We start from the raw sequence: 14192 nt of genomic DNA on the forward strand, positions 1-14192 counted from the left end.
GCTTTCCAAGGACATACAAAAATGCTCCTGGTAATCATACTGTGTCATAGGACCTCAACAATGTTAAGTGTGCGTGGTGTCTGTGTACGTGTGCACACAAAAAAATTCTGGAAGGAAATATACTAAAGTACCAGTAGCGGTTATCTCTGGCTATTACAGTAATGGGTAATTTGTTTTTTCTTCATGGTTCCCCTATTTTCCAGTTTGAGCTTGAACAGCTTTTATAATCAACATGTATAAACACTGAATGAAACAATTTTTGAAAAATCAGTGCCAATTTTGCTAGAAATCACATGACCAACCATTATCCAAAGGTCACAAAGCTATAGTTGAGACTTTTAGTCTTAAAAATGTCCCAGGGGCGCGCGCTCGCTCGCTCTCTCTCTGCCTCAGGCAGCTCTCTCTCTGGATTCTGATGCTGGGGGCCCTAAGCATTCCCATCCTCCCATCCTGTGAATCCAGGTAGAGACTTACAGTAGCACCCGGCTCCATCTATGGAGTAGGGAAAAGGAAAACACAGATTTGTTACAGTCTGGATTCCATTCAACAAGTGGGTACTGTCCGAGGAGGCAGCAAAGAGAAACAGGGTGGAGAGACTAATCCCATGAGCCAGAGGAACCAAGAAGTCTCAGCCAGAGGGAAAGACTCATCAGAATCGCAAGGATGGGCAGACCTGTGATGGGGGGTGGGGAGCGGGGGAAGGCAACGGTAAGAGACAAAGGAGGGTGTAACAAGTGTGGGAACTGGACGACCTCACTGGCTGACTCCTCTTTCTCCGCCCAGTCACTGATGCTAACAACCCCCATCTCTCACTTCTCTCCTCTATCCATATGCTCTCTCTTGGCAACCTCCTCGATTCTCTGGCTTGAGATACTATCTAGACTGATCTGTACAAAGCTGATACCCATATTTCTTTCTCTAGACTGGACTTCTTTTTCTGAGCTTCCAATAGCCTATTCAACATCAGTAGTCAGATTTCTAACAGGCATCTCAAACTTAACACGTCCAGTATTAAACTCTGGACTTCTGCTCCCTGTTTTCCTTCCTCCTGTCTTCAACTATACCAAGGTCCCACTTCCATGAAGGCTTCTGCATGGGACTGTTGGCCTGGATGCTCTTTCACAGGAAATACAATGTGACTGGTGCACTCTAAATTTGTGCAACACAGCAGACTTTGTTTCTGCATGCCTGATGCTTTCGTGAAGGTCTCATCTTAAATGCCATCTCCCCCCAAGAAGTCTTCCCTGACTGCCTTATCTGGGATAGATTTGCCCCATGCATCATGATCTAGAGCTGGTTTATTGGCTTCTGAGTTAATAATATGTGTTGGTAAGAAACAGCACATTCGGGATTTTTAGCATCCTCTTCCCCAAGCCCACTGACACTGCATTTCTAAGGATCTCTGAAGGGAGATTATGGGGCCCCAAGAGAGGCCACAGAGAGAATAGTAGCTATAGGGTCAAGATTTGCAGCTCACCGAGAGAAACAGGCCACTGGGCAAATGGACCAAGATAATAAAACTCCACCAGAAAGCCAAATAAATTCTGGAGGAGGGAGGGCAGGTGTTGGCCTGAGCAAAGTGCATGAGATACAGGCTCGAGCTGTCTTGTGTATGAAAGGACACGATAGCCAGGGGCTTGCCAAGTCCCAGTCCACACCACCACTGCCCATGTCCTAGACAAGTGCCCCCACATACCGCCAAGGTATGGACATGTGCTAACGCTAGCTGTAAGCTGCCCCTTCCTCTCTTCAAAGATAAGGGCATGCAAGTAACTGAAGGTGGCATTAACTTGGGGACAATCACTGTACATTGCCAGAAAACAAAATAACTTGCTTATTTTAACTTTATTAGTAGTAAATGACATCACTTGTAACACGTTCCATCACCCCACTCCAGCATGCCATGAGACAGGAATTCAGAACTGCACGTCCCAGAGAGAGGCAGAGAGGGCCTGAAGTGGTCTGCTGGCCAGGGGAGCACAGAGACGAGCTATGCACATCGCTCCTATGACCATCTAGGGCAGCATCATTCTGCAAACAAAACAAGTTTGCAAAATCCCACATATTCCCCTCGTGGATATTCATGATGTTGAGTTAACATATTAACAGTCATGAGATGTCCTCATAGTTAGGAGTTGGGAAACCTCCTTCTATAGCTACACCTTGGAAGAACTCACCACCATGAGCTAGGACATAATCAGGGTGTTTCAGCCCACGAGGGTTTCTGGCACTGGCTAACCGAACACAGGGTCCTTAGGAAAGACCAAGGTGCTACCTGATATTTACAGAATACACTGAAAATTCTAGGTCTGATGGGCAGAAGACTGACTTGGTCCTTAACATGGGAATTCATGACCTGTTGCCCAGGTTACAGACCAAAACCAATTCACAGACCCAAAGCTCCTTAATTAAGGGAGAATCTGGATACCTTTGAGGAACAACCCTATAATATAGCCATATGCATATACAGAGAATCTTCCCTCAAACCTTGCCCAGAAGATCCTTCAGCCATACCAAAAGGACTATGTATGAAGGGAAAGAAAATACCTAGACCACCCAGGGTTATTAGATAGTGACTCTGAACTAACGATAATCCACGGGGAGCCCAGGTGCCAGACTGGTCTTATGGAGGAGAGAAGAAACCCAAGTCCATGTTGTAGAGGGTCAGGTAGGGTTACAGGCTCATCCTGTGCTTACTTCTCCAGGCTCAGAATACATGATGGAAACAGTCATTCTTTGTCACTGCAGAACCCTCATATTTGTCCTTTGATCCATGAAATAAGGGGCTATGATGATAGGAAGGACCAAGTGGAAAACCCAACGCTTAGCAAAGGGTTTAAAAATCTTACCGCTTCCCTGGAGCACATCACCGAATAAAAGACGAGGACAAGAGGCTGACTTCTACCATACTCTGTCTGAATCACCGTTTCCCGATGCAAAAGCTACTTGGATATTTGAAAATGACTGGATTATTGTAAATTTAATCAAGCAATGATGCCAGTCACACATGCAAATCAACACAGCCCCTGGCATCTGGTATGTAGCTATAGATGTATCAAATGCTAATGTTTCAATCTCCTTTTCAAGTTTCCCTTTACACAGCCAGGAGATCTGTTCACCTCCAAATCTTATCTCAAGACTATGCCAAATCACCTGCTTCCTGCCATGTTATAATGTGAGGCTTGCCCAGAGAGTCCTACAGATATTGGCCAAGGAGCTGTGTTATGGTTTTGTTTTATTTTTTTAAGTTATTGATTTATTTATTTAGAGTGAGCAATCAGGGAGGAGGGGCAGAGGGAGAGGGAGAGAGAGAATCTTAAGTAGATTCTGCTCAACAGGGCCCTTGATCTCACCACCCCAAGATCATGACCTGAGCCGAAATCAAAGGTTGGGTGTACAAAAGACTGAGCCACCCAGGTACCCCACCACGTGGCCATGGATTGTTCTGGTGTGGCTACAACCACCACACTGGCCCACAACACGATGATATTATATTAACTGGATCTACTAAGAATGAAATAACAAATATCCCAGAGGCCTCAGAAAAGCAGAGAAGATAAACCCCATGGAATTTCAAGGTCTTCCAGACTGGTCAAGTTACTAGGGATCCAGAGGTCTAAGGCTTGCTGGCATAGTCCCTCCAAAGTGAAAAACCAATGAATTAGCCTTTTGCCGCCCATTGCAAGAAAAGATTCGTATACTTGAAAGGTGTCTCTGGATTTTGAAGATAGTTTTGTCCTGCTGTTCTGATCTGCTCTGCTGTTCTGGGTAACCCAGCAGTTCTGAGTGGGACATTGAGTAAGAAAAGATTTGCAAGGCTCAAGCTGTAGCGTAAATTGTTGTCTCGTCACAGAAAAGCACGGCTTCTGAAGCTATTTATGTCCTATGTAAGTCCCACTGCGGGGGCAGCCACGTGGATTATCAGGAGGAAAGCTGACCTGCCCTGAAGGTCCTGGTCAGTCACTTTGCCCAGGCAACCTGGTGCTTGTTCATGGGCTTCCATATGAAAGCGGTCACGGAGATCGCTGTGCATTGTGGTCAGGAATGGGCGCTGTGCTTTGGTTTGAAAACAGGGACTTCTCATCACCAAAGATGAGCTAGCTGCTGCCCACATAAGTCCCCAGGCTGCCGATGGCAGAGGCGAACCCTGAGCCCTTTTATGGCCCCTTTCCCTACGTGGGCTTCCTAGTCACCTTGCAAAGATTCCATTGGACCCCTTTCCACATGGAGGGAGCAGTGATCTGTCTCGATGCATATTCCAGACACAAATTTGCCTTGCCTGCCTGAAACGCTTCTATTACTTCTCATCATCTGTGGACCTCCAGAAAGCTTTATGCACCACTGGGATGTCCTGCCATCACAGAAAAAAACGGAGGGACTCATCTGATGGTGGTGACAGTGTGGCAATAAGTCCAGGTCCACAGAACATGCTGGTCTTGCCACATATCCCATCACCAGAACAGACTTGGTAGAATGCTTGGTAGCTCTCTGATGACTGATCTACATTCAGCTGAGAGGAAATCCCCAGGGCTTAGGGACCTGTTCTACAGGATGCACCGTGCCTTGAGCCAGTAGACAGTAAAGAGTAGCCAATAAAGAGATGACCATCAAGCACTGAGATCCTGTGAAAAGAAGGTTGGGTGCCTCAGGGGACTGGAAGGCAAGAGGAGAGAAGGTGGGCTAATTACTCCCCCCAGCCCCCTCCCTGCCACGTGGCCACAGCCATGTTCTTAGACCTTATCTGCTCTCCAGTGACCTCCTCTTTAGCTATCTGCCTTGCTCCTTTCAGTAGCTGCTCCCTCTCCTATCCCTTCAGGCCTAGGAGAGAGAAAGGCTTCCCCATCTACTGATTTCATTTAATCTGGCCCTCATAGGAGTAAAGCGTCCTTCAATAAACTCGTGTCCATCTGATTTCTGCCTGGACCCTGACCACTGTATGTCAGAGGTTTAGACCACCATGGTAGAGTACAGAACAGCTCCCTTACCCCCAAAAGCTCCCTTGCGCTCCACCCCCTGGAGCCACACCCTCCTCTGCCCCTGGTCTTGGCAATTACTGATCTCTCTTCCATTCCTATTGTTTTGCCTTTTCCAGAATGTCACATAGATGGAAGAGATCCTAGCCATGTGGCTTAAAGAGGTTTGGACAATAATTGAAAACATACCACTGGGTATTGGTTCTACGCTTGATGTAATTTGGGCTAAATGGCTTATTGTTTCTGCTTGTAGAGCTCCTGTTAGGCGCTCTCGGGGTGAGTGGGAAGATTCTCACCGGGACATGTTTCTGAGCAAGAACGTGCTCACATGGTGGATGAGAAAGTATCTTGGCGAATACACAAGTCAGAGCGAGTCGCTGCCTTTATTCCTTCCCCTCAGCTCTCCCTCAAACCCCACTCTTCATGTTTAAACACTGATTTTATTTTTAACAGATGTACTTTATATAAAAGCCTAAGCAACATTGAAAAGCACAGCACGTTAGCAATAAAGGTCAAGTTAGCTGTTCAATTAAAGTCTACCATTACATTAAAATAAAAATATATACGGAAAATGGCTTTTTAAAGTCTCTAGAATATGACTGCAGTCAAGATTTTATGCTTTATTACCAAGATGTTAGGGTTTTTAATTTAGGCCCTAGATCTTGAGTATTTTTTTCTAAACACAACAAACTCAACAAGATGCCTTTTTTTTTTTTCCCTCCCTATACTATCCATTCTTGAGTTGGATAGGAGGAATAATTTCTCCAGCCATTTTATTAAGCCATAACCTTTATTATGAAGGTTTAGATTTTATTTTACTTTCTTGCTTTATTCTTTCCTATGTTGTCTGCGATTTTTTTAAAGGATGTATTTTTAAGTTTTATTTCTCAAATTAAGATGCACTAAAATGAACTTTTTTCTTTCCGTGTAGACTTTTACAAGCTTTAACCCACATACAGATTCGCATCACCACCACCCCACACAGGACGCAGAACAGCTCCATCACCCCACTGCCTTCCCAGTGCTGCCCCTCTAGAGTCGGACCTCCCACAACCGCCCCCAGTCCTAGAGACTAATGACCTCTTCTTTGATCCTACTGTTTTGTCTTCTCCTGAATGTCCTAGAGACAGACTCCTAGAGCAGCAGCCTTTGAGACTGGTTATTCCGAATGTCCCTGGGTTTCAGTGCTGTTTGCATCGAAAGCTCATCCCTTCCTATCGCCAAGAAATACGCCATCGTGCGGATGGCCCAGTTTGCTTGTCTAATCGCCTGCTAAAGGACACTTGGGGCCGTTCCCATTTGGGTGAATTATGACCAGAGCTACTATGAACATTCTTGTACAGATTTTTTTAGTGAACTTTTCGTGTTTTTTCACTACAAAAGTCATACAGAATTAGCCCAGCACAATCATAGACCCATGAAGCTGCGAGGGCAGGTCCAGGAGAGATCAGGCTACTCACTTCTGGCAACAACAGGTGTGCCCTTGTCCCCACACTGTCCCTCCCACCAGTCTGCATTGTTCTGCCTCCTCAGTGGCTGGAGAGGAGAGCAAGGCAGGGAGGAAACAGCCCTGCCACTCGCTGCCACTGGGGGTGACACCAGTCGCACCTCTGACGCCTGTTTCATGGGGCCAGTGCTTTCCTCGTAGAAACAAGCAGGTTCTCTCTTCCTAGGAGGTGACATAATGAGTGGTAAGTCCCCAACCATCACCCTCTAAGGTCAAGAAATCACCGTGACAGTGCTGGGAACCTGGTGTTCTCTCTGAAGGTGAGACGGCAAACAACACAGCAGTTGGATGGGCCAGTGTAGACCACACTGTACAGAAATGTCCACACAGGAGAGTCATCTAGAGTGACAGAACAGACTAGAAGGACACATTAAACCAAATTATGGAGAGAATTGAATGTATGACAAAGCAGACATTAAAAACAATGGGGAAAAAATAATAAGTGGTGGTGGTAAAACAGATTATCTATTTGGGAAAAGAATGTGAATTTAGATGCCCACCTTATGTCAGGATGAATTAAAGTGTTTTGTTTTCAAAGACTAAGAAAAACAAGCGGAGTAGAAAAGCGTATTTATATCAAGCCTGGGCAGGAATGATGAATTTATAGATTACGCAACAGAAGACACTCCAAAAGAAGATTAATGTATTTGATTATATTAAAACATAAACTTCAGAACAATGAGGTGTCACGTGAACGAAGGGGAAGCAGCAGGCTGGGAACAACGGCAGCACGAAGCTGCCCTGCTTATGACAGAAAAGGGTTATCTCTTAATAATTAATTAATTATAAAAAATTATTAAACAGAAAGGTGATGAAACTGACTTCAAATGCTGGCAGCAGGGGCATTCCCCAGTCAGAACACGAGGAGGATTCCCATCAGGGGAGATGCGATCAGCGCGCGGCCTCACGGAATCGTCCAGGCCCAGCATTGCTCCAAGAAATATAAATTAAGACAATAATGAGGCACCATTTTATACCTCTTAAGCTATCAATATTTTAAAACAATGTTAATATTCAATGTCAGAAGGCATATGAAACTAGAGCACTCATACGACATTGAGGGGGATATAAATCACTACTATTTTTTCAGATTGGGCGATCCTTATAAAAATACACACAAGTATTTGCACTCTGGCCTTGAATCAGACACAAAGCCTGTCCCTGACCCCTTGGCAGTGGTCATGACCCCAGTCCCCTCCCGGGCCCTTGCCCGCCCTCTACCCCACCTCTGGCTCCCTCTTGGCCCAGCTTCTGCCAGGTCCTGGACCATGACACGGCGGGGCTGCCTGTCCTGGGGCTTTCCCCGTGGTGTCTCAGGTCTCTGTTTAAAGCTCATTTGCAGAGAAGCTTCCTGAGGTCCTCCCTAACACTCTCACGATGGCCCCATCACTCTGCACACCTCCCTTCAGCCCGGTGTGTCTGTGGACTGTCACCTCACCCGCTAGCAGGTAGCACTCTCTGAGCGCAGGGCCCATGTCTTCCTCTCCAATGAGTCCTAGCGCCTAGCACAGCACCTGGCACATAGTGAAGGCTCCAGAACTATCCATGGACAAATAAATGAACGAACATATGCAAATTTGAAGAAACCAAAGACTCCACAGTGACTTGGTTAGAAACATTCTGGTCTATAGAACTGAAGAGCCCAGATGGGCAGTCATGACCCCATCCACCAGCCCCAGTGGAATGCTGCTTGCTTCCTCTGGATGGCATGTCTTCCCCCAGCCACCTGCGTGGGAGACTCTTCTACATCTCTCGAAGTTTCCACTCAGCTCTGTTTACTCTCTGGAGACTTTTCTAACTTTCCAGCCAGCAAGAGCACATTAAGGTAAGATTTCTGGCAACATAGTGGCTCTCTCCCCAACCTCCTTATATAATCACAGAAATATATCAACCAATACATCAACTATATCAACACTTACTGGAATAAATATATCAACAAAATGATCTTAAACATACGGTACAAATTGAAACTAAGAAAGGGAAATCCACAGGTGCTGAAAGCCTGGGGCAGAGAGAATGTGAGTTATTCCCACAAGAGCCTAGGGAGGGTGTCAGACCTGGATGGAGCAGCCTGTGCTAAAGGCAGCCCTGGGATCTCTTGCAGTCACTAAGAGGCTGGGGTTTAATGCCAATTTGGGGCTCAGAGACCTAAGACTGCTAGACTGGGAGAAGATCTGGCACAGTTGAGAGTTTAGGAACCAAAACAGATTTTAGGAAAACAGTCAGAAAGGAACCCAGACAGATAAAGACATGGAAAATGCAAGGGAGTCTAAGAGACAGCGAAAGTGGAAGGACGAGGTTCAACAAATATTTAATAAGACTTCCAGAAGAAAAGGCCAGTGAGAGTGGAGTAGAGACAATACCCAAAGAGTAGCAGCAGGGAATGTTCTAGAATTCATGAAAGATACTAATCCTCACCGTGAGATAGCATGCGTCTGGGGAGGTTAAATAAACAGACATCTCTAGCAAGACACATTGTAGGGAAACTGGAAAGTAACAAAAATAAAGAGAAAAGTCTTGAAGGCAACCAGAAAAAGAAAAAACAGATCACCCAGAAGGTAATGGCAATTAGACAGCAGACTCGCAACAGCAACAGCAGAGGCCAGAAGACGGTAAAGAGTGTCTCTCAGAAGACAGCTCTCAGATAAGAATTGTATTCCCTGCGTAATATCCATTAAAGAGTGAGTGGAAAATAGACATTTTTGAAAACAAAGACTAAACCCCCACCCCGCCCACTCACAGCACCTCACTTAAAGGATTATTATGGAACATACTTCAGGAAATTGAATTCTGAATGAGGGGTGAGACTGAAGAAGCAGTGGTGAGCCAACAAACTGGTAAATCTGGGAAAACCTACAAACAAACACGGATTGCAAGAAAAAAACAAAAAAACCCACAACAACACACCCAATAATGAAGACTAATCCGGGTCCTACCAAAACAAAGCTGGATCGAAACACTAGCAGATAGGAACATGTCCATTGAAGCCGCTTGTTTTCTTCAGGAGTAGAAATATTGTGAACTTTTGGGTTTATCAGTTCAGAACATGTGTAAAAATTTAAGGGTAACTTCTTCTATAAGAATAGAAATAAATTATTTAAGTCTCAAGACAGTGGAGGGGAAAGTGCATGATAAGGAAAACTCAGACGGAACCAAACACAGTGGAGGAGGGAAAAAGAAAAAGAACCGAGAAAAATCAGAGAGATAACCATAGAGCGGTAGAAGGAAAAATCCCAAACACGCCCGTCACAAGACACGGGAACATGCTACACTTGACTGCTGAAAAGGCAAAGATATTCATTTGGAATTTTTTAAACACAGATATGCTATTTTACAAGAAGCATACTACGTAATAGTAACAGTGACAGTTAAATAGTAGAGAAAAGATACACTGGACAAACACTAATCCAAAGAAAACTGTTATGGGTATTTCAGTATCCAAGAAGAACAGGCCATAGAAGCGAGAGGGACAGAAAGGTAACGGCATAATTATAAAGGGAAGAGTTGACAGGAAGACAGGACAAATCTTAATGCAGATATGTGCACCAGAAGACAGACCTGATTCATAATTCAAGATACCCATACTTGGGTATTCACTGCGCTGTTGTCCCTTGTGCCCGGTTCTACTGGGAATTGTGGGTGAACTCAACAGAGGGCACAATTCAGAAATCCCTGGGTCTCTGGTGAGAACACGTTGTCACAATGGCATGACCTCAGCTGCCCTTAGTGTCCTAATACATATGTTCACTCTGCACGCCCATTGTGGTCTTCATAGCTGCCATCGTTCTGGTGGTCCCTGCTGCTGTGGGACTGTTTGTCATTTGTTTCTAGGTTCTTAGCACTTTCCATAATGTCTGGTAGAGAAAGGGACTCAATATGCATCTATTTCTTTTTTTTTTTTAAAGATTTTATTTATTTATTTGACATACAGAGATCACAAGTAGGCAGAGAGACAGGCAGAGAGAGAGAAGGAAGCAGGCTCCCTGCTGAGCAGAGAGCCCAATGCGGGACTCGATCCCAGGACCCTGGGATCATGACCTGAGCCGAAGGTAGAGGCTTTAACCAACTGAGCCACCCAGGCGCCCCAATAAACATCTATTTCAATTATAATTTTGTGGGTGCCTGGTGGCTCTGTTGGTTGAGCGCCAGACTCTTGGTTTTGATTCAGGTCATGATTTCAGGGTCTTGGGATGGAATCCCACATCAGGCTCTGTGCTCAGTGTGGAATCGGCTTGAGATTCTCTCTCTCCCTCTGCTCTCTCTCTTTCTCTCTCTCTCTAATAAATAAATAAAATCGGGGCACCTGGGTGGCTCAGTGGGTTAAAGCCTCTACCTTCCCAGGGTCCTGGGATCAAGCCCCGCATCGGGCTCTCTGCTCAGCAGGGAGCCTGCTTCCCCCTCTCTCCCTGCCTGCCTCTTTGCCTACTTGGGATCTCTGTCTGTCAAATAAATAAATAAAATCTTTAAAAATAAGTAAAGAAAGAAATAAAATCTTAAAATAGTAATTTTGAAGATGATGAAACCAACAGCATGCCTGTCTGTCATATGCATCCCTATCTGAAAAGCACAACGTAAAACTGTAGATGTACTTTAATTACAAATACATAAAAATTACATATGTATGTGGATACAGGTGAAGGGAGAGTGGAAACGTGAAAGCAGTAAATTTGTTACATAAGGTGGATTGTGACTTTTTGGTTTTTATTTTTATTATTGTTTTTAAATTATTACTTGTATAATTTTGAAAATGAAATAAAGAGAAATGACTATATGACTTTTGGTCATCCAACGAAGTATTTCCTAAAAATTATCACCATGTTGGGATAGAACAACAGAACTGTTTTCTGAGCCATGGAAACACTCACTCCTAGGGCCACATCTTGCCTTTTACTCTAGAAGCCACGGTGGCAGCACACAGTAATCCTCTCTGGATATACGGAGGGTCAAGAAGGAAAGAGGAGTCTTTGGGGAAGGGATCTAGTTGGCCTCGCTTAATTTAATTTAATTAGTTTTCCTGGGGCACCTGGATGGCTCCATCAGTTAAGCGTCCGACTCTTGATTTCAGTTCAGGTCATGATCTCAGGGTTGTGAGATAGAGCCCTGTGTCAGGTTCCATGCTTGAAGCCTGCTTGAGATTCTCTCTCTGACCCTCCTCCAGCTCAGGTGCTCTCTCTCTCTCTCTCTCTTAAAAATAAAAATGCTATTTTCCCCCTCTTCTCTCTTGCCTCTCCTTTCTAGGTAACCTAGGTGTCCAGCAATTATCCAGAGCTTCACAAGACAATCTTTCCAGTAGCCTCTACCCTACTTCCCCTGAGACAGGGTGCTCTGAGCTACCCAGACAGAGCACCAGGTAAATTAAAGACAGTATTCCTTATGCAGAGTCTGGTCTATGTGCACCATTTCTAAACGAAACAGGGATCTTTGGAGAAATGGCTGATTCCTGGTTGGTGGCAAGAAATGTGCCAGGAGAGCAGGAGCATGTCAGAAAGCAAGAGAGCTTTTGGCGACCGCCAGGGTCGCACCGACAGGACCCAGCAGCCAGCATGAAAGGCCAAGGTGGTCCAGACTGAAGATCAGTGAGAATAATGATGACCTGAAACTCATCAAATATGTGGACACTCATGAATTATGATCATTTTTTTAATGAAACATCGCTCATTGCTCACTTTGGAAGGATGCTTGGGAACCAATTCATTATCTTGGAAGGTGGTAAGTGAAGGAAAGAGCTAAGAACATCCTGCCTTTCTTAGACAAAGTGTGTCTCGTTGTTACCAAGCAGCTGAAGAAGGGAAGCTTTCATTACAGAAGGACTCCAACCAATAAGAGAAGAAATGACAGACGGGCTATACCTCCATTTATAATCCCCGGTGAGCGCCTGGTTGTGAGAATGACCAGCCACGGCTGCTAACGCCACACAAAGAGAGACAGCCAGTCCACACGTGCCTGCCGCCCCCAGGAAGTATTCTTGCCAGAACACCTGAACACGCATCTGAATAACAACCCATTTAGGGCCAGCGGGGTTGGGAGAGGGAGACAGGAGGACATGTCAAATGTCACTGCAGATCAGTCAGACGTCGGGTGGAAGAAATACCATGTCATAAATACATCATAATAGATACATCATAAGGGAAAAAATTAACAAAGGCAGCAAGACCCTACAGACTAAAAACAGAATTGTGGGAAATCAATCAGCTGCAACGCACAGACCTTATTTGGATCCTGACTCAAGTTGTAAAAGAAAATCTATGATCAGTTAGATCTGAAACCCGGCTGGATGTTTAACAATATTATTGATAATTCTGTTAGCTGCAAAACCAGTATTTCTACCATGTTTTTTAAAAACGCTCTTATCTTTTAGAAAGACGTAGCGAGATCTTTGCAGTAAAATATGGTATCTGGTATTTGTTTCAAAAACATCCAGGATTGGGGCGCCTGGGTGGCTCAGTGGGTTAAGCCGCTGCCTTCAGCTCAGGTCATGATCTCAGGGTCCTGGGATGGAGCCCTGCCTGGGGCTCCCTGCTCTATGGGAGTCTGCTTCTCCCTCTCCCTCCACCCCTCCCCCTGCTTGTGCTCTCACTCATTCTCTTTCTCTCTGTGTCAAATAAATAAATAAAAACTTTAAAAAATGCCTGGGGTTAATGGAAAATGGAGCAGGAAGAGAAATGAAATGATGGACCACGAGCTGAACATCGAAGCTGGGTAGTGGGTACGTGACTGGATTCATTACAGTATTCTCTTTACTTTTGCATGTGTTTGAAATTTTCAAGAAAAAAAAAAGTCCAAGACATTAATAAAAAATAAATGAAGCTGCTCCTTATTCTCACAGTTGACATTTGGGGGTGGGAAATTGTCAAAGAAACAACGGGACTCTTACCTTTTCATTAACTGGATAAAAATTCTCCTTGGTAATCGGTACACAAAGGTGTCGAGGACAATCTTTAGGTAATTCAAAGATACATATCCACTTTTGGAGGGGTCCCCAGCACTCAGGGCCTTTTCAACCTTTTCATAAGCCTTGGGAAGCTGTAGGGAACGAAAATTTGAGTGTTGCGTTCGTAGAAATCCACTTCACAGAGCTGTTCACCCAGTGTATTTTTACCAAAATCTCGTCACATTTCCCCCTCCAAAAACTGATCAAAAAGATAGCGATGGCACGTTCTGAACTTCAAATGTTTAATTGATGAGCTCACTGCAGAATAGTATCCCCAGCCCCAGCGACTCAACTGACAAGGCAGACAAGTTTTTCAGGGAAAAACAGCCATATAATAGCTTCACCTCAAATTTCAGAGCTAAAAATATTCGGTGGATCTGCCAGTTTGATACATCTTTCTTAATATACTTTCAAGCCATTCCTACTGTGAGCCCATGCGAGGCTCCTCCTGATTAAGTTGGGTCAATCAAACGAAAAAGCTGGCAACATTTTATTAAAAGCAGAAGTAGCTTTTAGACTGAGGAAAATCATTAATATAAAGATTGAGTAAACAGAGTACACATTGTACATTTCTTTAATTATTCTTTTTCTTTTTTAAACGGGAATCACAATCAATCGGGGTGAATGAGCCTTGCTTGTGGGACTTCTAAAATTCACCAAAGTAGGTTAACCACTGATTTTTATAGGACTCATAAAAATACTATGAAGATTGGTTTTATTTCCAAAGGTTTTCCTGCTGTTTGTTATTGAGTAATAACGGTACTCTCTGATATTTCCAACC

General features: G+C 44.5%; 1 protein-coding gene across 8 annotated transcripts in view; it reads right to left on the reverse strand.

Annotated features, from left to right (window-relative positions):
- Positions 1-14192, reverse strand: part of EFCAB6 (EF-hand calcium binding domain 6) — a 221050-nt gene that overhangs the window by 128623 nt on the left and 78235 nt on the right. For all 8 annotated transcript variants that reach the window (XM_047742933.1, XM_047742934.1, XM_047742931.1 and 5 more), the window contains one exon: positions 13355-13503. In XM_047742933.1, the coding sequence (XP_047598889.1) occupies positions 13355-13503 (149 nt within the window). The remainder of the gene's footprint in view (positions 1-13354; positions 13504-14192) is intronic.

Source organism: Lutra lutra, chromosome 8 (genome assembly GCF_902655055.1).
Source record: "Lutra lutra chromosome 8, mLutLut1.2, whole genome shotgun sequence".
Classification (NCBI taxonomy): Eukaryota; Metazoa; Chordata; class Mammalia; order Carnivora; family Mustelidae; genus Lutra; species Lutra lutra.